The sequence below is a fragment of the Hylobates moloch genome, unplaced genomic scaffold (assembly GCF_009828535.3).
Source record: "Hylobates moloch isolate HMO894 unplaced genomic scaffold, HMol_V3 SCAFFOLD_8, whole genome shotgun sequence".
NCBI lineage: Eukaryota > Metazoa > Chordata > Mammalia > Primates > Hylobatidae > Hylobates > Hylobates moloch.
This window is the reverse complement of record NW_026652283.1, coordinates 34,662,683-34,686,586: the sequence shown is the minus strand read 5'-3', so window position 1 is coordinate 34,686,586 and position 23,904 is coordinate 34,662,683. Positions and strand designations below refer to the sequence as shown.

At 41.7% G+C, this 23,904-nt stretch overlaps 2 protein-coding genes across 9 annotated transcripts in view; one reads left to right on the top strand and one right to left on the bottom strand.

Annotated features, from left to right (window-relative positions):
* S100PBP (S100P binding protein) overlaps window positions 1-19,887 on the bottom strand; it is a 45,040-nt gene extending 25,153 nt beyond the window's left edge. For 2 of the 8 annotated variants that reach the window (XR_009214696.1, XR_009214695.1), the window contains exons 1-7: window positions 19,639-19,726; window positions 12,021-12,137; window positions 10,518-11,353; window positions 9,347-9,435; window positions 7,368-7,471; window positions 5,062-5,107; window positions 3,383-3,410 (exon numbers count right to left, since the gene is read on the bottom strand). Coding sequence is in view for 5 of the 8 variants with exons in the window: in XM_058443434.1 (XP_058299417.1) it covers window positions 7,368-7,471; window positions 9,347-9,435; window positions 10,518-11,351 (1,027 nt within the window). In the remaining 3 variants the exon portion in view is untranslated. Of the gene's footprint in view, window positions 1-3,382; window positions 3,411-5,061; window positions 5,108-7,367; window positions 7,472-9,346; window positions 9,436-10,517; window positions 11,354-12,020; window positions 12,138-19,481; window positions 19,502-19,638; window positions 19,727-19,861 lie in introns of those variants that run through there. The other 6 variants (XR_009214694.1, XM_058443434.1, XM_058443432.1 and 3 more) reach the window with 6 other exon arrangements.
* Window positions 19,888-19,932: 45 nt separating this feature from the next.
* YARS1 (tyrosyl-tRNA synthetase 1) overlaps window positions 19,933-23,904 on the top strand; it is a 42,102-nt gene continuing 38,130 nt past the window's right edge. The window contains exon 1 of the mRNA XM_032160106.2: window positions 19,933-20,140. Within this exon, the coding sequence (XP_032015997.1) occupies window positions 20,084-20,140 (57 nt within the window). The 5' untranslated portion in view covers window positions 19,933-20,083. The remainder of the gene's footprint in view (window positions 20,141-23,904) is intronic.

Here is a 23,904-nt window from a genome sequence, read left to right as displayed (position 1 = left end):
CTCAGCCTCCCAAGTAGCTGGGATTACAGGCAGGTGGCGGGTGCCTATAATCCCAGCTGGGAGGCTGAGGCAGGAGAACCGCTTGAACCTGGGAGGTGGAGGTTGTGGTGAGCTCAGATTATGCCACTGCACTCCAGCCTGGGCAACAGAACGAGACTGTCTCAAAAAAACAAACAAACAAACAAACAAACAAAAAGAACTTCCAGAGAGAAAAAGACAGATCACACACAAAGAAATAAAAGTTAAATTGATAACAGACTTCTTAAGAGCAATACTGAATGTCTTCAAATTTCTTTTTTTTTTTTGAGACGGAGTCTGGCTCTGTTGCCCAGGCTGGACTACAGGCGCCCACCACCACACCCGGCTAATTTTTGTATGTTTTTTTTTTTTAGTAGAGATGGGGTTTCACCATATTGGCCAGACTGGTCTAAAACTCCTGACCTTGGGATCCGCCTGCCTCAGCCTCCCAAAGTGCTGGGATTACAGGCGTGAGCCACTGCGCCTGGCCATGTCTTCAAATTTCTGAGCAAAAATTGATTTTAAATTTAGAATTCTATATCAAACTATCCATCAAGTATGAGAATAGAATAAAGACATGTTCAGACATGTAGAGACAAAGAAAACATCTACGCACCCTTTCTTAGATATTCTCAGAGGATGTCCTTTCCTAAAACCAAAAATAAGAAAGAGGAAGATATACGATCCAAGAAACAGGATTCAACTCAGGAGGGCAGCAGAGGAAAATCCTGGGATGACAGCTCTGTTGCAGGGCTAAAGAACAAGCAGTGCAAATTGGAGCAGCAGAACAGAAGGCTCTAAGAAAAAGCTCTCCCGAAAAAAAAATTTAATGAAAGAAACTGAAGCAATTAACAACTCTACAAAAATAAACAATTCAAGAAAGAAAATGAAGCCATAATATACTACTTGGCTTTTCAGTGAACAATACTTAAGTTGTGACACAAAAACAATGAATACTGATTTAACACCCTTTAGGATAGCTATTGTAAAAAAAAAAAACAAAAACAAAAACACAAGCCAGGCACAGTGGCTCACACCTGCAATCCCAGCACTTTGGGAGGCCGAGATGGGGAGATCACTTGAGCTCAGGAGTTCAAGACCGGCCTGACCAACATGGCAAAACCCCATCTCTACTAAAATACAAAAATTACCCAGATGTGGTGGAGTGCGCCTGTAGTCCCAGCTACTTGGGAGGCTGAGGCACGAGAATCGCTTGAATGTGGGAGGCAGGGGATGCAGTGAGCCAAGACTGTACCACTGCACTCCAGCCTGGGCGACAGAGCGAGACTCCAGCCTCAAAAAAAAAAAAAAAAAAGCACAAAAAAATAAGTGCTGGCAAGGATGGGGAAAAATTAGAACTCTTGTGCACTGCTGGTAGGACTGCAAAATGGTGCAACTGCTGTGAAAAACAGTATGAAGTTTCTCAAAAAATTAAAAACAGACCTACCATATGGTCCAGCAATCCCACTTCTGCATATATATCCAGAAGAATTAAAAATAGGGTCTTAAAGAGACTATCTGTAGACCCATGTTCATAGTGGCACAATTCACAATAGCCAAGAAGTGGAAGCAACCCAAATGTCCACTGACAGATGAATGGATTAAACAAAATGGTGTGTATATATACAATGGAATATTATTCAGCCTTAAAAAGGAAGGAAATTGAGTGGTGAGAAAAATAGAAAAAAAATAAAAATAAAAATATTTAAAAAGGAAGGAAATCCTGTCACATGCCACAACGGGTAAACCTTGAAGACATTATACTAAATGAAATAAGCCAGTCACAAAAAGATAAATATTGTATGATTCCACTTATAAAAGGTTATCTAAAGTAGTCATATTAAAAAAAAAAAAAGAAAGTAGAATGGTGGTTACCAGAGACTGAAGGGAGAGAGGGGAACTGTTGTGTAGAGTTTTAGATTTGCAAGATGAAGAGGTTCTGGAGATATGTTTCACAATGTGAATATATGTAACATTACTGAATTGTGCACTTAAAAATGGTTAAGATAGTAATTTTATGTTAGATGTATTTTTTTTTACCACAATTAAAAAAAGATTAATGGGATCATCTCAATAGGAACAAGAGTCATCTTGAAGGAGCTTCCATTTATCATATTTGAGACAAACTGAGCATCAAAAAGAAAAAAAGAACAGTAGCTATAATTGATTACAACACACTGATTCTTTAAAAAATCCATGAGGTTATAGTAATACTAAAATAATAGAAAATCTTTATAAAAGAATGCTAGTTAATAACTGTAGAAGAAATTATATATTTAGAAAATGAACATTTTTTCTTGAGATGTAATTTTGCTTGTTGCCCAGGCTGGAGTGCAATGGCGTGATCTTCGCTCACTACAACTTCTGCCTCTTGGGTTCAAGAGATTCTCCTGCCTCAGCCTCCCGAGCAGCTGGGATTACAGGCGCCCACAACCACGCCCAGCTAATTTTTATATATTTAGTAGAGACAGGTTTCATGTTAGGCTGGTCTCGAACTCCTGACCTCAGATGATCCACCTGCCTCGGCCTCCCAAAGTGCTGGGGTTACAGGAATGAGCCACCGCGCCTGGCCAAAAAAGAACATTTTCTATGTAACTCCCAGTGCAGTAGCTCATTCAAGCAAGGATCATCAATAAATGCTCAAGCAATTAGATGAACAGTTAGTTGTTGGGGAACAGGATATTCACATGGTACCAACCCCACAGATAATTTACTAATTACAAAGGGGTAAATGTACTTTACAATGGAAAGATATGGCAGTTAACACCTTAACAAACTTAGTATTACTATTTGTGGAACAACCTGTCATTAAGTGTCATATATGCCTGCTAATTTGATTAGGAGGATATAGTGTAGGGTAGAGTGTAGGATGAATACACGATAGCACCTAGGAATTATCCCTGCCAAAAACACTTAATTTGAATCTAATCCCACCTCTGGACCCAGCTTCTAGTTTACAGGAAATACAGAGAATGGAGGAACAAATTAAATGATACCACAAGAAACAGACAAAATTCAGAATGTGGGACAATCTATAAAACAAGTGACCTAAATTAAAGGAGATTAAGAAGACCATAACTAAACATGTGAACTTTGATTAGATGCTAGTTCACCAAAGTTACAAAAATATATTTTTGGGACAACTATGGAAATTGGAATATGGAATATATATTAGATGATTTTAAAAAAATTATGATTAAATATAAATTACCAATAAACAAAAAACATTTAACCTTACCAATTATTAAAACAAAATATGTTAAAATTTACCTATCAAATTGGTGACACTAAAAATTAATACAATTTTTTGGGGCAGGACCATCTGGTAACATGTAACAGTTTTTTAAATGTTTATATACTTTACCCAGCAATTCCACTTCTAGGGATTCATCCTATAGAAATAAGAGTTGTACATAAACATTTATTGACCAGAATGTTCACTGCAGCATTACTAATGAAAATGGACACAATCTAATTTACTAAGATGAAATAAATTCTTTAATAAAATACTTTGTAATCATTAAAAATCTTAATTTCAAATATTTAACATGAAAAGGTCCTTAAAATACATTAAGTACAAAGAAAGCAGATTATAAACTATTAATATGTAATTTCCCTGTATATATTCTACCTTACAGGAAAGATAATTATCAAAATGTTAATTTTGTTATTTCTAGGTGGCAGGATAGATTTATAGGTGATTTTAAGTTTTTTTTTGTAGGAGAGAGAATCATTATTTCTAATGTCCAAAAGAATAAAAAATGGGCTGGGTGCCGTGTCTCACGCCTGTAATCCCAGCACTTTGGGAGGCCAAGGTGGGCGGATCACTTGAGGCCAGGAGTTCGACACCAGCCTGGCCAAAATGGTGAAACCCTGTCTCTACTAAAAATACAAAAATTAACCAGGTGTGGTTGCCTACGCCTGTGGTCCCAGCTACTCGGGAGGCTGAGGCAAGAGAATCGCTTGAACCCGGGAGGGAGAGGCTGCAGTGAGCCGAGATCACGCCACTGCACTCCAGTCTGGGTAACAGACTCTGTCTCCAAAAAAGAAAAGAAAATAATAAAAAATGAAAGAACAAAGTTATTTTTCATGATGCTAGAGAGCAGAACTAGGAACTACCACTAGAAGTTACAGGGAAGCCACGTTTGACTCAATGTAAGGAATAACTTTCTAACAACTAAAATTTTCTAAGCAATGAATGACCTGCCTTATGAGGTAATGCGTTTTGCATTATTAGAACTCTAAGCAAAGGCTAAGTGGTCACTTGGCAAAAATATATAGAACAGATATATGTGTTAGGAGATTAAAGAGAAGCTCTTAATGGTTCTTTTCTACTTTGAGTACTTATAATTTCATAGAAACTTTTCCACTTGCAGGGATACCAGAAAGGAAGTGGTTGGTGTTTCTTTTTAAGTGTTATCATAAAAAAAAAAAAAAACCATGCGGCACTAAACTAAAAAGATTATACTTACATTAGAATAATGGAGTTGAAGGATGATTTACTTTGTTACATTCTACATCAATAATATATACATTATTGATAAAGTGAAAAGAGATAACTAACCCAATGGAGAGGATTCAAACTGAACTGGCAAGAACTACATTTGAATCTACTCCTTACTAATTTCTCTGTGTCTGATAACCTGAAGAATTACACTTTTTCAAGGTTAAATGCAATAAACATCTCAAAAAGGAGGAGGACAAGAAGTACTATGCTCCCCTTTTGTGCTTCTGGCTGCACTATAATTCACATACAAATGGAGGAAAGGTGAAGAATATACCACCCCTGCCCTTGCAATAAGGTATATAAAAATCTTATGATTTTGGATGTAGGAATACTGGGCAATGGGAAGTGACAGAAAAACTTCATATTATACTGGGTTCCTGGAAGGCAGAAGGAAGTGCCAGAGGTCTGTGAAATTTTTAGAGTAATTTGTAATGCTGAAAAAAATGAATGCCCTAAAAGACGTGCTTAAAAAACAACTTTTTAATTATGGAAATTGTCAAATATACACAAAAGTAGAAAGTGTACTCACCACTCACCTTCATTTATCAACATTTTATCAAAGCTGTTTCCAGTATTTTTTGTCTGTGATTTAAAAACAAATACTAGATATAATGCTATTTTACCTAAAAAAAAAACTTCAGTATGAAAAGATATCCTTTCTTGCTGGTAACAGCAACTATTCAATAAATGTTAGTTACTAGAGCTAGGTACTGTTCTATGCTTTACACCTGTATAATTTTCATGTAAGTTAAGCCTTGTTATTATCCCAATTTTACAAATCAATATTTAATGGCTCACCCAGCCAGTAAGCAGTGGTGCCAAGATGTGAACCCAGATGTTAATTCTACACTTTACTCTCCCAACCACTAAAGTATGCTGCCTATTCACTGTAGTTATTCTAGCTATTCTTTATGGGATATAGATTGTTGTGGTAATACTGGGAGAGGAACTGCTGAATGGGGAAAAGATTGAAAATGATGTTATAGTGTGAACAGCTGCTCTTTGCTTTTCTTGGGAAATTTTCTTTAAATGCTCCAAATGAGAGAGAAAACGTAACTGGATATCATCAGTGTCAACTGCCTAGGATATAAAAAAAGGAGTCAGCTCACAGATGGAAAAGCAATGACATGACTAGGCCTCTTCCACAGAGCTTGAATATAGACAGATTTCTTTTAAATTTGCCCCTCCAATGATTGGGGGAGAGGTGGAGAGGAGAGGTTTCTCTACTTCTATCAGACCTAAAATAGTTCCAGCAAAGGGATCTCACAAGCAGAGGGCTAAGAAATCAGTATAAGTAATATTTGGTTGCTTATGAAATATTCGGTGAAAAAAAGGATACGGGATAAAAAATTCTTCTGACTGATGTCTCATCATAATCTTATAAAACAAACAAGAAAAACTACTACATAATTCAGGATTTGTCAAAAGAAAGAAGAGTCTCCTCTGCAAAAGGACCAAAAATTCTCCTAAAACCCTCCCTAGTGATTTGCAATAGATCTTAGAGTAATTAAACTAATTATCTTATCTGTGGAGCTCACCTAGGGCATCCACCTTCCCCATCTTCCACTTTTCCCAAACACAAGCAGAAGGGCTCCTTCTCTGCTCCTACTGTACTTTACATGTAATTCTATTAGAACTCTAATCAATATTGCAGTGTAATTATCTTCTCTACGCTATGAATTCCCAGAGGGCCAAGACCCTATCTTACTCCTCTTTACATTTCCAATTCCTTATCTTCAAACCTACCACGATTGAAATACTCGAGAAAAGTTTGCTGAATGAGTAAAGATGACAGAATATGGAGTGATTTTTTTTTTTTTTGAGACAAGAGTATCATTCTGTCACCCATGTTAAAGTGCGATGACATGATCTTGGCTCACTGCAATCTCTGCCTCCCGGGTTCAAGTGATTGTTGTGCCTCAGCCACTCAAGTAGCTAGGATTATAGGCATGTGCCACCACGCCTGGCTAATTTTTTTTTTTTTTTCCCAAAAGAGTACGATCCGGCTAATTTTTATAGTTTTAGTAGAGATGGGGTTTTGCCATGCTGGCCAGGCTGGTCTTAAACTCCTGCCTCAAATGACTTGCCTGCCTCTGCCTCCAAAAGTGCTGAGATTACAGGCATGAGCCACCACGCCTAGCCTGGAGTGATCTTTTTAAGAAGTGATTCTTTTATCAGTATAAAACCTCTCTAACCTCTTCACCTTCAGTTCTTCCCGTAAGTCTCCCCTTTAGGAGCTTTCCCATTAGCCAATAGTTCAGGCTGAATGATAACATGGACCGTAGTCTCTTGAGAGCTGGAGAAAGAATCTAGTCACTTTGGTTTGCAATATATTCTAATGAAGTGGGGAGAACACAACTTGAAGGATCTGGAAGGTAGCCAAACCTTTCAAGAGCTTTTATTCAGAAGCCAAAATGCAGAATGGTGTTTGAAATGCCTGCTTTTACATTTAAATGCTGAAGGTAACAGGAAAAATAAAACATTTCAAATTTAAAAAACCACTGATTAGTAAGCAGCACCTGGTCATCCACTTCCATTATTTTTCAGACAAAAAATCCCTAGCAAAAATGTACCAGTCTGGGTTAAAGCCCTCAACCATGAGGGAGGCACCTTTCATGTACTGTTGTAAGCGTGCTTAGACCCCTCTCTAGTACTGGTTAACCAAACCACTTCAAGAATTATCTGGTTAGGCAATCCCTTTAAGTGAAAATCTTTGAGTAAGGAAGTTATCTTTCTCAAGAATTTAAGAAAATTCTAAACAATCTCCCAGTTTAAGCTGTTACACTGGAAAGAGAAAGTCACATCACATGTTTTATATGCCTTTCTTTGGGTACCATGTTACCTTGGTTAGTGTCCTCTGGGTCTTCTATATGAGCAATGACACTCCTGAGATAAAGCTGCTTCTGCTGTTCTAGATTTGATTGTGAAAACGTCGGAACATTAGTCCTTGAATAAAGCAAACCAGAAAAAAGAAAAACAGCCCATTAGAAACAGGAATATAGCGCTTTGTAGAGAGAAGTGATATACTGCTGATTAGAACTAAGTTTCAGAGGCAAAATTATCTTTATGATCGAGAGGCAGAGGACAGTATTAGTCACACACACAAAAAACTAAAATGGAGTATGGAATCAAGAGAACAAAGAAGAGAAGCTGGGTGTGGTGGCTCACACCTGTAATCCCAGCACTCTGGGAATCTCAGGCAGGAGGACTGCTTGACCCTAGGAATTTGAGACCAGCCAGGGCAACACAGCGAGACCCAAGAAATTTTTTTAAAAAATTAGCTGGACATGGCTGCATGTGCCTGTAGTCCTAGCTACTCAGGAGGCTGAGGAGGGAAGATGACTTGAGTCCACGAGTTCAAGGCTGCTGTGAGCTATGATCACACCATTGCATTCCAGTGGGCCACAGAGTAAGACCCTGTCTCTAAAAAAATAAAATAATTTTAAAAAAGACGAAGAGAAGAAGGAAATAGACACAACCTCCTGCTAACGAGGAATAGAAAGGTGAAGATTACTAGTCCCTAGAGAAAGCATTTGCTGAGTAATTCAAGGTTAGTCAGAAAATAGCTTTCTAGAGTGAAACTGAAAAGTTAAATGGGACAAAGACTGAAAAGAATCACTAGATCTGGCAATCAGAGCAATGGTGACCTTGGTGAGAGCAATTTCTTGCCCATACTCATACTGACTGACTGTACTAAAGAATCAGTGGATGAGAATATTGAGATTGCAAATTTGTTACTGTCCCAAGTAGCCTGAGTTGTGAGCTTTTGATATCACTTACATTGTAAGCAATTCACAAGGTTTCTCTCAATTATGCAAACAAAATAAAAAACCAGGCAACTGGGATTCGGGGTGATAGTCAAAGGAAACTTTAGCCTTATTTGTAATAATTTAAACGTTTACTTTATTTTTTATACAAGGTCTGTCTCCCAGGCTGGTGTGCAGTGGCATGAGATCGGCTCAGTGCAACCTCTGTCCCCTGGGCTCAAGCAATCTTCCCACCTCAGTCTTCCTAGTAGCTGGGACCACAGGTGTGTGCCACCACACCTGGGTATTTTTTTGCATTTTTAGTAGAGGCGCGGTCTTGCCATGTTGCCCAGATTGGTATTGAACTCCAGAGTTCTAGCAATTGGCCCACCTCAGCCTCCCAAAGTGCTGGGATTACAGGTGTGGGCCACCGCGCCTGGCCTAATTAAATTTTTTAAGCAAAATTAATATAATAAGTGTATAATCAAAAGAATTTGTTAAAGTCTCACTGTAAGGAAGCTAATCTGATTCAACATTTTAAAAAAAGCTTTTCTAGTAGATTCAATTTAAAAGGACCATGTAAGACACTGCCATCTCCTGGCAACAAGAAAATAAATTGAAAAGATGACACAAATTTGCAACCCCTACTAGAATTTTTTCACAAGGGCAGTTGTGTGCAAGTTGGGAGAAACAACAAAATGATTTTCTACTAGTTGTATTTTAACATTTTGGTTAAAATTATTCTAACCCCTTATCATATATGTGACCAGGCTGCCCCATGCACAGGAGAAGATATCTTACATTTGTAGTGTTTTCACTAATATGTCTATTTTGCTTTCAAAATAACCCTGTAAAGCAGCAGAGGAGACATCGTTAGCCTTATTTTATGCATAAAAACTGAGGTAAGAGATTAATTGACTTGCCAAAAGTCACATAGTTGGTAGTGCTAGAACTTCAAGTTTGCTTACTCCTGGAGCAGGGTTTTTTCCCTACACTAAGAGGAAACTGGGGAAGGGAAGAAAGAAATTGAAGAGAACCAAAAGAAATCAGAATATTTAATTATACTTTACATTACCTGGTCTTGGTTTGTAGAACAGGAATGACTTTGCCTAGTCTTCTCTCATGGCCTTTCATCTTCCCAGAATCCTTGTTAAGAACATCCTGCTTTTTTGAGGAAAAGGAATGCAAAAGGAAAGGTGATTCTTAGTTATAAGAAAACCACTGAAAACAACACTATTTATGGAAATATTTTTTAACTAAAGGCTACAAAGGCCTATTCGTGAACACTACTGTGTACCACATATGACCGTAGTACTTTAAATGAGATAAGAACTGTAATCCTTTTCTGTAATCTTAAAAAAACAAAACAAAACAAAAAAACCCTGGCCAGGCGCAGTGGCTTACGCCTGTAATCCCAACACTTTGGGAGGCCAAGGCGGGTGGATCACCTGAGGTCAGGAGTTCGAGATCACCCTGGCCAACATGGTGAAACACCATCTCCACTAAAATACAAAAATTAGCTGGGCATGGTGGTGCATGTCTGTAATCCCAGCTACTCGAGAGGCTGAGACAGGAGAATTGCTTGAACCCGAGAGGCAGAAGTTGCAGTGAGCCAAGATTGTGCCACTGCACTGCAGCCTGAGGGACAGAGCGAGACTCTATCTCAAAAAAAAAAAAAAAAAAAAAAAGAAACCCTATGTGGCAGGGATTATTAAACTCATCTGGCAGATAGGGAATCAGGCTCAAAAAGGTTAGATAAATTGCCCAAGACTTTTCAGCTCTTTCATGGCTGATTCAGAGCTAGTGCTGTATCTTAATATATAGCATGACAATAAAGATTGAGACATAGGCTGAAGCCCAAAGACAAGAAAAATAATAGAATTACCATCTTGGTAATTATTCAACAGAGGGTAATTTAATATTATGTGCCAGGTGATATAAATACATTATTTCATTAATCCTTATTATACTATGAAGTATTATTTACTCCAATTTAGATAAGAAATGTGGGGAAACATAGAGGCTAAATAATTAGCCCAGGGTCACAGTGCTAGTCAGGATTCAAACCCCAATTTGTCTGAATACAAAGCTCTGCCAGATTATAACAAATGTACCACTGTGGTGTAGGACGCCCATAGCAGGGGAAGTTGTGTATGTGTGGAGATAGCAGGTATATGGAAACTCTGCTATACATCTGAATAAAAATAATTTCATTTTTCTCTTCACCTTGAATAAAATGTACTTACTTTGTTTGATGAGCTGGAAACAACCAGAGATCTCATTTCACAACTTGACTTGTGTGAACCACCATTTCTACAGGATAACTCCATATTAGAAGGACTCTCTGAATGGTCTGAGATCCGAGAGAATACAGACGTAGGGTTCTCACTGTCAGGCATATTTTTATCAGAGACAGTTTGTTGAAAGTTATTGTTTGAAGAAGAGAGCTGGGGCCCATCCCAGGCAGAATTACTGGGGCTGATCCCTTCAGATTCAGTACAAAGTTTGCTTTCATTTGGGCTAAGACCATCTTCTGTCATCTCTTCTCCAAGGGAAGAGAGTTTTTCAGTCTCTTTGGATGAATCAGTCTCATCCTTATCAAGCAGAACATCACAAACTGTTGGATTAAATGGTGCAACAGTAACTTTTATAAGATTCTTTTCTAGTACAGAGCGTCTGTTTAATGGTTTAGTATGAGCTGGTCCATGACCACTTGATATACTTAGCTGAGGTAGTTTGAAGAGGTTAGGAGTCTCAGCTACTGGTCCCAGGCTGTACGATGAGTTTTTCTCTTGGGGAGTATCAAGTAGAATTTGACTCCCTCTTTCTCCCTTCTCAACATGCCCACCGTCGTCTTCCCCAGAAGACTGCTCATATGATGGGTCATCTTCCTTCAACAGTGCATCAATCTCTTCCTCTGTGTAACTTACATCACCATCATCTTCTTCTCCCTCTGACAGCTCCAGCAAGGAGTCATCCAATCCATCCTCATCCAAGGAACCCCAAGAAAATGGGGCACTGTCTTTAGGCAAGAGAGAGGTACCAGAAGACTGTTCAGAGGGCACCCGTGAGCACATCATTTCTGGAGAAATAAGAGACAGTTTCACTGAGGAAGAGAAAATAACCTTATACCAACTCCAGTCCACCATATGTGGGTAATGTTCTAGTATTTCAAAATCTTTGCACTGTGACTTGTAGCATAAGAAATAATTCTAAGATATTTAACCTTACCAGAAACATGGAAATACACATTAGAACAATGAGATACTTTTGCCTATCAAAATGGTGATAATTAGGATGCCATGATAATCTGGATTGGTGAGGATGTGGAGAAACAAGCACTCACACACTATCAGTAAAGGCGTAAGTCAGTATGATATTTTGTGAAGAGTAATTTGACTATACCATTTGACCCAGCAATTTCACTTCTAGAACTTCATATATATATACGTGGATGTTCAAAGTAGCCAAATCCTGGACGCAACCTAAATGTCCATTACCAAGAGAACTGTTCAGTACATCATGGTATGTCTGTGCTATGGTGTACTTTTCAATTATTTAAAAACACAATGAAGTAGATCTGTATGTACTATCATGGAATGATATCTACAACATACAAACAGAACAAATGTATATTATGTAAAATGTTTGAATATTCAGTTTACACTTTAACACAAAACAAAAATGTGTTACTTTTGAAATAAAACAAAATTCAAGAACACAAGAAGGTAAATAACTGTCTTCCATACTGTGTGGAGCTGCTGGAGCAATCTCTGCCTTTGCCACGAGACCAAATGGAAAAAGGTTTCAGTTCCTGCTAGCTGTTCCTTTCAGGAGACTTGTCAAAATGATTGACTCCCACCTTCCTGCAGGCAAAAAGAAAATTAGAGGATCTTCTCATCACTTTCAACTCTGCTAATTACAAAGTCAACTGTATTATGCTTTAAGGTGCTCGATGTATTAATTTTAATCTTGATTTTTTTGTAATACCAGAAAGTTGGATTTTCTGAGTCAAGAACACCAAAGAAAAAAATCTTCAAAGAAAAAAAAAATTATGCAACTAAGAGAACTAGTTTTGTACCTCCCAACAATTTATACTTTCTTAAGAGTATCATCTACTTTAGTAGGATGAATACTGGCATGGGAATCCAAAGACCTGGGGTGTAGTCCTGGTTGTATCACTAGCCAGCTCCAATAACTTGGGTATGCCACTTGACCATTTAGACTTGTTTCCTCATTTACAAAATGGGAAAGGGATGGAAAAGGGGTGCTAGGCAATGTCTAAGGTTCCACCAAAATCTAAAAATTAATCATGATCACAAATACAAAAATCTTTATATATATATATATATATATATATATATATATGTATGGAAAAAATGAAAAAAAAAAAAGGTCATTAAAGATACAAACACAAGCCTGGGCACAAGGTGAAATGCTGTCTCTACAAAAAAATAGAAAAATTAGCGGGGCATGGTGGCACACGCCTGTAGTTCCAGCTACTCATGGGGCTGAGGTGAGAGGATCACTTGAGGATGGGAGGTCGAGGCTGCAGAGAGCAGTCATCATACCACTGAACTCCAGTCAGGGTGACAGAGCAAGACCCTGTCTCAAAAGAAAAAAAAAAAAAGATACAAACAAAAATTGATGACTATTGTAACTTGCAGGGACCATAAAGGTAGGTCAAGGTTGGACTTTGTATCATTTTACTTTTCTACTTGAATATTTAGTTAGTTGTATAATTAAAACCTAGTTTTTAATATTTCACATATCTGAGAAGTGTAAGAAATGCTTAAATACTGAACTCAATAATTTGGAAAAGTACTTTAGCCTTGTTAACTATAAAATTTCCCCTACTCCATGACCCTCCATACCACACCCTGAGTTTTAACTTTAGTTCATACATTCCTTTTTTTTTTTTTTTTTTTTTTGAGACAGAGTCTCACTCTGTTGCCCAGGCTAGAGTGCAGTGGCACAATCTTGGCTCACTGCAAGCTCTGCCTCCCGGGTTTATGCCATTCTCCTGCCTCAGCCTCCCGAGCAGCTGGGACTACAGGCTCCCGCCACCACGCCCGGCTAATTTGTTGTATTTTTAGTAGAGACGGGGTTTCACCGTGTTAGCCAGGATGGTCTCCATCTCCTGACCTTGCGATCTGCCTGCCTTGGCCTCCCAAAGTGCTGGGATTATAGGCGTGAGCCACCGCGCCCAGCCTAGTTCATGCATTCTTTTAGAAGATATTTTTTGAGCTACAATCATCACACACCACAAGCTGCGTGATATGTCTCTTTATGATTTCCAAGAAATCAAGATATAGCTCCTACCCTCATAATGTATAATATGTAATGTATAATCTTAATGTATAATCTTGCTAGAGAAACAACACTGAAAATTAAACATCAATATAATATAAAATGGTATGGACAATAAAGTACTAGAGAAAGAGAAGCAAAGGGATTATAGAGTTTTAGAATTAGAAGGGATCTAGTTAAACTTACTGATATTAGAAATGAAATGGGAGAAAAAGAAATATTAAATACCTATTATAAACCAGGTGCTCTGAGAAACATTTTACAACTCTAACCTCTCAACACAATTCTGTAAAATTAATCTTATCAAAGAAATCATTTTCTGTTGTATTTAAACTTAGAGCTGCTAAAACTTATTTTATTTTACCAATACTATATTCCAGCAATTGTGAGAGTTCTAGGTGTTGAAGCAGCTGCCTCTATGAAAAGTAATTTCTCTGTGTTAGTGACTGAGTTATTTTATTTACTTTATTTCTTTAGGAAGCAGTTAGAAAAAAAAGTTTAGTATGGAAAACGTTATTTGACTTAAGAAAATTTATGTCAGGCACAGGTATCACAGGCACTGGGGTTAAGCAGCTACATTTCTTAGATGCCCTTTCTGGGCCATTGCCCCCCATTCTGACTCCTTACAAAAGGTCTAGTTCAAGCCCTTGGTTGGCCAAATGGAGAGTTCAATAGATTTTCCCTCTTGGGAAACTAAAGTTCAGAAGCATGAAGTAACTTAACCGAGTACACGTAGCTAATAATGTTAGAACAAGGATCAAAACCCAGGTCTAATTCCAAATGCAATGTTTTTCCCACTAGGTCTGTGACAGACTTGCACAGGATTGGTCAGCAAATGGCAGAGCTAGAATCCAAACTCAGGCCTTCTAAATTCAGTACAATCTATAACAAACTGTGCAAGAGTAAAGACCAAAGAGGGCTTTTGGTCTCTTGGAAAAAATATTTTAAGCCACCTTAATAGGACCAATATCCTTCGTAACCATTGCAATAATCAATTCCTACACAACATGACATCCAGATGCAAAAAAATGTGCTTTTCTGAGCTTTTCTTATGTTCTAATAGATCTGGGAAAAAAAGTATACAAAACAATACCATATATATGGTATATATAGAGACGAGGAGATAATTTTAATTTGTACAAATCACTCTCTTTCTGATGTCTGATGTTATTTCCTCATTTTCTTTTTTTTTTTTTTTTTGAGATGGAGTCTAGCTCTGTAGCCCAGGCTGGAGTGCAGTGGCGCGATCTTGGCTCACTGCAAGCTCCGCCTCCCGGGTTCACACCATTCTCCTGCCTCACTCAGCCTCCCGAGTAGCTGGGACTGCAGGTGCCTGCCACCACACCTGGCTAATTTTTGTATTTTTAGTAGAGGCGGGGTTTCACCGTGTTATCCAGGATGGTCTTGATCTCCTGACCTCGTGATCCGCCCACCTCAGCCTCCCAAAGTGCTGGGATTACAGGCGTGAGCCACTGCACCCGGCCATTTCCTCATTTTCAAAAGTACTTATTATAAAGAATGTAAAACATATACATAAGTAACATAATAGTATAATGAACCCCCACATACCCATCACTCAACCCCAATGACTATTAACTCATAGCTAATCTTGCCCCATCCACTTCCCACCTTTACCAGATTATTTTGAAGAAAATCCCAGGCATTGTATCATTTCATCTGTAAATAACAAGAATTCCTTATCATAAAACACACAGTTCAGATTTCCAATTATCTTATGTCATATTTTTTTTAAGGCTAAAAAATAATCAGTATCCAAGTAAGGCCCATACAATGTGACTGGCTGATGTCTTATGTGTATTTTAATCTAAAGATTTCAGATCTTTTACCCCTGCAATTACTTTATTAAAGAAACAATATGGGAGATGGCTTACGCCTGTAATCCCAGCACTTTGGGAGGCTAAATTGGAGGGATCACTTGAGGCCAGGAGTTTGAGACCAGCCTGACCAACATGGCGGAACCCCATTTCTACTAAAAACACAAAGAAAATTTAGCTGGGCATGGTGACGCGGGCCTGTAGCCCCAGCTATTCAGAAGGCTGAGGCAGGAGAATCGCTGAAACCCAGGAGGCGGAGGTTGCGGTGGGCAGAGATCGCACCACTACACTCCAGCCTGGGTGACAGAGTGCAACTTTGTCTCAAAAAAAGAAAAAAGAAACAGGCCGGGCGCAGTGGCTCACGCCTGTAATCCTAGCACTTTGGGAGGCCGAGGAGGGCAGATCACGAGGTCAGGAGTTTGAGACCATCTGGACCAACATGTAAAAATACAAAAATTAGCTGGGCTTGGTGGTGCGCGCCTATAACCCCAGCTATTCGGGAGGCTGAGGCAGGGGAACTGTTTGAATCCAGGAAGCGGAGGTTGCAGTGAGCCCAGACCGCGCCACTGCACTCCAGCCTGGGCGACAGCAAGAGTCAGTCTCAAAAAACAACAACAAAAAAACCACAATACCACGTAATATGTATGGATACATATATCACAAAATTATTAAAATAGGCATGAAAGGCCGGAATTCAGGATGGTCTTGATCTCGACCTCGTGATCCGCCCGCCTCAGGCTCCCAAAGTGCTGGGATTACAGGTGTGAACCACCGTGCCCGGCCAACGTTTTATTTCTTAAGAAAACAATATCTCATCTTAGGCTACATGACGATAAATAAATAAGGAAAAAAAATAGCAAGATGAGACCTGAAACAAATATGGCAACCTAAGACAAAGCAGTATGGTAGGTATAATAATGTTCATTATTATGTTACTTTTATACTGTTAAATTATTGTTATTTTTTTGAGACAGGGTCTCAGGTTTGTCGCCCAGGCAGAAAACAGTGGCGTGATCCTAGCTCACTGCAGCCTTGAATCCCGGGGCTGCTGGGACTACAGGTACACACCACCATACCCGGCTAAATTTTTATTTTTTGTAGAGACATAGTCTCATTATGTTGCCCAGGCTGGTATTGAACTCCTGGAGTCAAGCAATCCTTCTGCATTGGTTTTCCAAAGTGCTGGGATTACAGGCATTGAGCCACCATACCCAGCCACTATACTTTTTTATATGCTTGAAATAATAAAAACATTTTAAAATTATGAAGTCAATGGGAAAGATACAATGATTATACTCTGTGAAGTATCAAATGTCCTCATATATCACAGTACCTACCTGATAGGGTTGTGGCAAGAATTAAATGAGATCGTGAACATAAATTTAGCACACTAGAGGCATGACAGACAAATAACTGGTGGTCATAGTTATTATTTCACCCCACCATCATCATTGCCCTGACCCCTGGAGTCTTAAGAGAAGCACAGGGTCACGCGCAGAGGCTGATGCCTGTAATCCCAGCACTTTGGGAGGCCGAGGTGGGCGGATCACCTGAGGTCAGGAGTTCAAAAGCAGCCCGGCCAACATGGTGAAACCCTGTCTCTACTAAAAATACAAAAATTAGCCGGGTGTGTGGTGCATGCCTGTAATCCCAGCTACTTGGGAGGCTGAAATGAAGCAGGAGAATCGCTGGAACCCAGGAGGCAGAGGTTGCAGTGAGCTGAGATTGCGCCACTGCACTCCAGCCTGGGTGACAGAGCGAGACTCTGTCTCAAAAAAAAAAAAAAAAGAAAAAAAGCATAGGAACGGTAGGAAAAAAGAGTGCTAAACTGGTAGGGAATTTCCCCTAGACCCTGCTTGAAATTATCTAACATACTCTACCCTCATCTAGTTTAATCCAGCATTCAACCATATTGTCACTAAAGACCAGACTGGGTAGACATCTGAAATATCAGGCAAATTAATGTTCACTGAACTATCCTTTATAGAGGTACTGGACCTCAGCAATTCACTTCAAGTCTCTGAACCTCAATACAGATGAGAACATGCATCTAAAAAGGGGGTAAATACTGTTAACTTCAAACACAGATTATCATGAGAAAAAAGAGGATGTTTATGAAAGTACTCTAAATCTAAAAGTTCTATACCAAAAAAACCTGGTATTTAATGAATGTGCAAGGGGGGAAATCCTCATATAAAACTGAAGTTCTTCAGTGAAATTCCAAACACAGCCTTACTTATTACTTCTCCGTCAAAAGAAGGCTTGCTTACTTCTCTGTCTACCATCTACCACCTTTCTTGGCACTTGTCTGGTAACCTCCACTTAAAATACCGGGACTCCTTTTATTTTTATTTTTATTTTTGAGACAGGGTCTCACTCCATCACCCAGGCTGAAATGCAGTGGCGTGATCTGGGCTCACTGCAACCTCTGCCTCCCAGTTTCAAGCGATTCTCATGCCACAGCCTCCCAGTAGCTGGGATTACAGGCGTCCACCATGCTCGGCTAATTTTTGTATTTTCAGTAGAGATGGGGTTTTGCTATGTTGGCCAGTCTGGTCTTGAACTCCTGGCCTCAAGCAATCCTCCGGCCTTGGCCTCCCCAAGTGCTGGGATTACAGGTGTGAGCCACATGCCTGGCCATATCCCTTTATTTTTAAGGGAAGAATATTTTTCCGATCTTCTATCTCTTAGTTCCTCTACACCCCATCCTTTCTGTGACCCCATTCTGTCCTTCCACATCTCCCTCACCTGTCCACCCCCTTCTTCACACTTCAGTTTACCTCCCCCTCTCTGTTCTCGAACCTCCTGGTTGCAACCTCAGAAACTGGTTCCCTTTCTATTTTTATCTCACCTCAGAAAACCTACTGCCTTCGAGCACAAAGCCTTACTTTATTGAGGCCACTAAAACTGCAACACCAGATGCAAACCCACATCCTCTTTCAAGCTCTAAAGTCAAGACCATTACCAAGCAGGGTCTGACAGGTACAGCCAAGGGCAGAGATGATTTCCAATGGACAAGACCTCCCCCGGCCTTTGATTTCCAACCTTTCCCAAAGCAATACATGTGAAGCACACAGCACGAAACGCACTCAGCAGGCTTTATCGCTCCATAAAATAGGCACAACATTTACAAAAAATCAAAATGAACTGAAATTATCTGTAACAGTTTTGCAAATTCCTTCGAAGTAACTAAAAACACTGCAGGACGGAAAAAACAACCCGGGGCTGCAAATCTTTGCTTTAGGTAACATTTCACTAGATGAGGGTGCCAGGATTCTCCTCCCACATGGACACAGACAACAGATTTGCTAAGCTGCAGCAACAGGTTTCTTTTCAAAAAGAAAATGTGCTTTAAAACACTTCAGGCAGGTCTGCTAGAGCTTGGAGTCCCTAACAAATACACAAAACACCGGAGATCAGGTTAGGGCAGGCGGTGGACAATTCAACCACGTCTAGGACCTTTCCAGGGCCCACCGAGGTAATAACCGCTTTCCCTCTTGCCCTGGAAGTAACTGGTGACGCCGCCTCCAGCCCTTGAAGACCCGGAGAAAGGGTGGCCCAGGCCCAACCTTTGGAGGATACTGCCTTGGCTTTCTCTCACAAATGCAACGGCCCGGGACGGTGTCGCCTTCCAGAAAGGGCCTTTGCATCTCCCTCCTCCGGGGACACCGCGAATTCCCGCCTCCCGGCGGAAAGCGGGAGAAGCGAGAGTTTTCTCCCCGCCCCTCCCCCAGTAGGGGCAAACCCGCCCCTCAGCAGGCCTGGGCTGTGCGCTCCTCTCCCGGGGACCACCGTCCTTAGATCTCCCCGGGGAATGGGTCGTCCTCTTCCTGCCCCAACCCGCGAGACGCGGCATAAAAGCCCGCGGCTATCTTCCCGCCAGCAACAGCCTCCCGCCGAGCCGGCCGGGGCAAAGGCGGCCCCCACCCCCACTGGACAGGGACTGCAGACGGCGCTCCCCGACTCTCAGACGACCCGGGAGCTTCCCTTTTCCTCAGCGGGGTGAGGGGCATCTGTCGCCCGGCGACTTGGAGGTGGGGGGCAGGGACATTCCCTCGCCATCACCTCAGGAGCTAAAACGCGCCCTTCTCGCAGCAGGGCGTGGGCCTCCCAATCCCTCCAAGGGGCGGACGGCGTGCGCAACCCTCTAGAGAAGCAACAGGCGCCCCCATCCCCCTCCAAGCCGGGTAACACCGACCCCCTCGTCCCTCCCGCTCTTCACCTCCGGAAGCCGGGCCAAAGCCTGGGCGAACGACTGCGCCTCACTCCGCCCCCTGCGCCATTTTATCGCCCCCTCCCCGACCTCCCCCACCCCGAGTCAGCCGGGCCAACGCCAGGGGGAGGGCAAGCCAGCAGTGATTGGCAGGAAACCGTCCCGCCTCTAGGAGGGTTGTGCCCCGCGCAGGCGCCTCAGCCCCGCCCTCCGCACCGCCCACCGTGCCCACCGGCTCCACCTTTTCCCGTCTCATCGACCTGCTCGACTCTCCGCTGCTCCTCACTTTTTCCGGCTGCTGCCGGAAGGGTCCAGGCCGAGCAAGCGGAGCGTCGAGCCCAGCTGATGCAACCTGGCTGGACTCGCGTGACAGTTCCCGGCACGGGGCGGCGACGGTGACCCAGGAAGGGGCTCTGGTGCCGGGCTGAGCGGGGGAAGCAGGGGTAGCGGAGCCATGGGGGACGCTCCCAGCCCTGAAGAGAAACTGCACCTTATCACCCGGAACCTGCAGGTCAGGCCTGGGGGTTGGAAATGCGCGGTTGGGGATTAGGAGCCCGAGGTTCAGTGATTTTGAGCCCCATTACGGGGTTCTAAGTATGTGGGGCCGGGGACTCGGCGCTGGGGCAGCTCTGAGAGAGGCTGTAGATCTCACTGCTGGTCGGTTAGTCAATCAAGCAGCCCTTCCCTGGGTTCCACAGAAATCGCAGTGGGCTCACCTCTTGCGTCCAGTTACCTTGTGTTGGAGCCAAACTTTGAATCCAGGACTCCCACTCCACCCCCCTATTAAGTGCCAGACGTGGTGCTTAGTCGCTGGGGATACGTCAAGGGCCTGCCAGAGCTTGTCTGAAGGGGATTAGACGTTAAAAATGACCCATTACGGTTCAAGTAAGTACTGGAAGATGCTATACTGGGAGCTTTAAAAGGAAAGAGAGAAGGGAAGGCTTCCCTGAGGAAGTGACCTCTAAACTGCGCCTTGAGGAAATGGATCCCCCCCTCACTCCACAAGTGTTCCGATTGTTACCAAGAACTACAGGAGTAGAAGTGAACCAGAGGAAGAATGGAAGAATGAGGAGGGAGAGCATTTCAGATGGAGGGAACAGAAATTGTGGCTAATTTAGCTGGAGTGGAGTGAGCAAAGTTATGAGGAAGCACTTAAATATTTATATTGCTTACCCCTTAACTTTTTCAGGCTTCTAATTATTGTCACCTTATCAGGGAGGCATGATTTCCGACCGCTTTATTTAAATAACAAACCCTCTGGCACCAGCACTGCCCCATGCCTTGCTCTGCCTTTTTTTTTATTATTGTTTCTACATAGTATACATTTTATTTGTTTATTTGTTCAGGAGAGGTAGGCAGGGACCAAGTCACAGGAGCCTTGCAGGCCTTGTTCTGTTCAATTTTAAATTGGGCTCTCTTCTAAGAGCAGTGATACATCAGTTGGGCCACACAGCCTGTTCTTTCTTTTTAGAGATGTACTTCACATACTATAAAATTCACCCTTTTAAAGTGTACAATTCGGTGGGTTTTAGTATGTTCACAAGGTTGTGCACCCATCACACTTTTTTTTTTTTTTTTTTTTTGAGACGAGTCTCGCTCTGTGGCCCAGGCTGGAGTGCAGTGGCACGATCTCGGCTCATTGCAAGCTCCGCCCCCTGGGTTCACGCCATTCTCCTGCCCCAGCCTCCCGAGTAGCTGGGACTACAGGCGCCCGCCACCACGCCTGGCTAATTTTTTGTATTTTTAGTAGAGACAGGGTTTCACCTTGTTAGCCAGGATGGTCTCGATCTCCTGACCTCGTGATCCACGGCCTCGGCCTCCCAAAGTGCTGGGATTACAGGCGTGAGCCACCGCGCCCGGCCACAACCATCACACTATCTAATAAAACTTGCACCCGTTAGCAGACGCTACCTATTACCCACTACTCCTAGCCTTAGGGAAACACTAATCTTCTCTGTCTCCAGGTATTTGCCTATTCTGGGCATTTCCTGTAACTAGAATCATACAATATGTGTCTTGTTGCGTCTGACTTTTTGCACTTAGCATAATGTTTTCAAAGTTCATGCATGTATTTGCACCTAGCAGAACGTCATTCCTTTTTATGGTTGAATGATACTCTGTTGTATGGATATACATTTTGTTTATCCGTTCATCAGTTGATGGACATTTGGGTTATTCCGTTCACAACTTAGTCTTAACCAAAGTTTTTTGCATGCTTCCCCTAGCTAGATTCTTTGTTTCCTATTCTCTCTCCATAAAATAGTGCTGGTTGGAGACTAAAAATACACGAAACTATTAGAATTGACTCAATTGGTTTTTTTGTTTTTGGGGTTTTTTTTTTGGAAATGGAGTTTCGCTCTTGTCGCCCAGGCTGGAGTGCAATGGCACAATCTCAGCTCATTGCAACCTCTGCCTCCTGGGCTCAAGTGATTCTCCTGCCTCAGCCTCCTGAGTAGCTGGGATTACAGATGTGCACCACCACGCCGGGCTAATTTTTGTATTTTTAGTAGAGATGGGGTTTCACCATGTTGGTCAGGCTGGTCTCAAATTCCTGACCTCAAGTTATCTGCCAAATTCGGCTTCCCAAAGTGCTAGGATTACAGCGTGAGCCACAGCGCCCGGCCTCACTCAGGTTTTAAAGGCTAAGTAATGTGACATCTTCTTGGGTGGCGAGAACCCTCCAAGTGTCCACATATTCAGGGGTGCTCTTGAGCATGCGGGATCAGCTGCCAAAAGACTTGGAGCACAGGATTTTAACAAGTCCTGGTAATATATGATTCAAACCAGCAGTCTGTCATGGTTTCTAATAGCTTCCCAAAACCGTAACTTGAGGAAACACTACAGCCTCTTATCAGGGGTATACTGGCCTGTTAGAATTTTTCCAATACTGTCATAGGACAAAAAGAAATCATTAAAGGTTTGTAAAAAGGAAAATGAGTTTTAAAGAAGTTTTTGAGTTTTAAAGACTATCTCTGGCTACCTTTTAGAACATGGATTGGAGGGGCCAGGCGCAATGGCTCATGCTGGTAATCCCAACACTTTGGGAGGCCCACGCGGGCAGATCACTCGAGGTCAGGAGTTCAAGATCAACCTGGTCAACATAGTGAAACCCCATCCCTACTAAAAATACAAAAATTTCTCTGGCATGGTGGCAGGCACCTGTAATTCCAGCTACTTGGGAGACTGAGGCAGGAGAATCATTTGAACCCAGGAGCAGAGGTTGCAGTGACTCAAGATTGCATCACTGCACTCCAGCTTGGGTGACAGAGCAAGACTCCATCTCAAAAAAATAAAAAAAGAACTTGGATTGGAGGGAGTAAGAGTAGATTTGGGAGACGTGTTAGGAGAATATTACAGTAATCCTGGTGTGATCTAATGGGGCCTGGATTTGGGTGGTGATGTAGAGGCAGAGAGAAATAGCAGAGTTGAAGAGTAGTTTTGGAGTCCTTGAACAACTCTATATGATGGTACCATTTACTGAAGTAGGAGTGAAACTATCAGTGAAAAAGATGGTTGGGGAATGAAGTAAGAAGTCAAGAGCATCAGTTTTATTTTGAACATGTTGAGTTTGAATGACTGGGTTGGTAACGAGAACACGGTTCTGTATATGGGCGTAAGCAAGAGATTTGGGAGTTACTGGCTCATAGTAGTAGTTGAAGCAACTGAAGGGGATCAGTTAAGGAGACTGTAGAGTGAGAAGACAAAAGACCAGAGCCCCAAAGATTGCTAATATTTAATGACTAGGAAGATTAAGAACAGTTGCAAAGAAATCTAAGCAGGCAGAGAAGAGGAAAACTAAGAGAATAAAATAAAGGAGACCAAAAGAGGAGAATGCTTCTGGGAGGGAGTGAGGACTAAAAAATACTCATTGAATTTAGCAACATGAAGGTCCTCTGTGATCTTAGCAAGATTATGTGTGATGTGATACGGAATTTAGTAGTATGATGTAGTATGGAATTCAAATTGGAATGGGAGATTAGGAAATGGAGACCAAAAGAAGAGACAACTGTTTCAAGAAATTGGCTATGAAAGGAAGGAGAGTGAGTTAGAGGCATGTAAACCAAAAAGTATCTGAGGCCAGGTGTGGTGGCTCACACCTATAATCCCAGCCCTTTGGGAGGCTGAGGCAGGTGGATCATTTGAGGTCAGGAGTTTGAGACCAACCTGACCAACATGGTGAAACCCCATCACTACTAAAAATACAAACAATTAGCTGAGTGTGGTGGTGCATGCCTGTAATCTCAGCTACTCTGGAAGCTGAGGCAGGAGAATCAC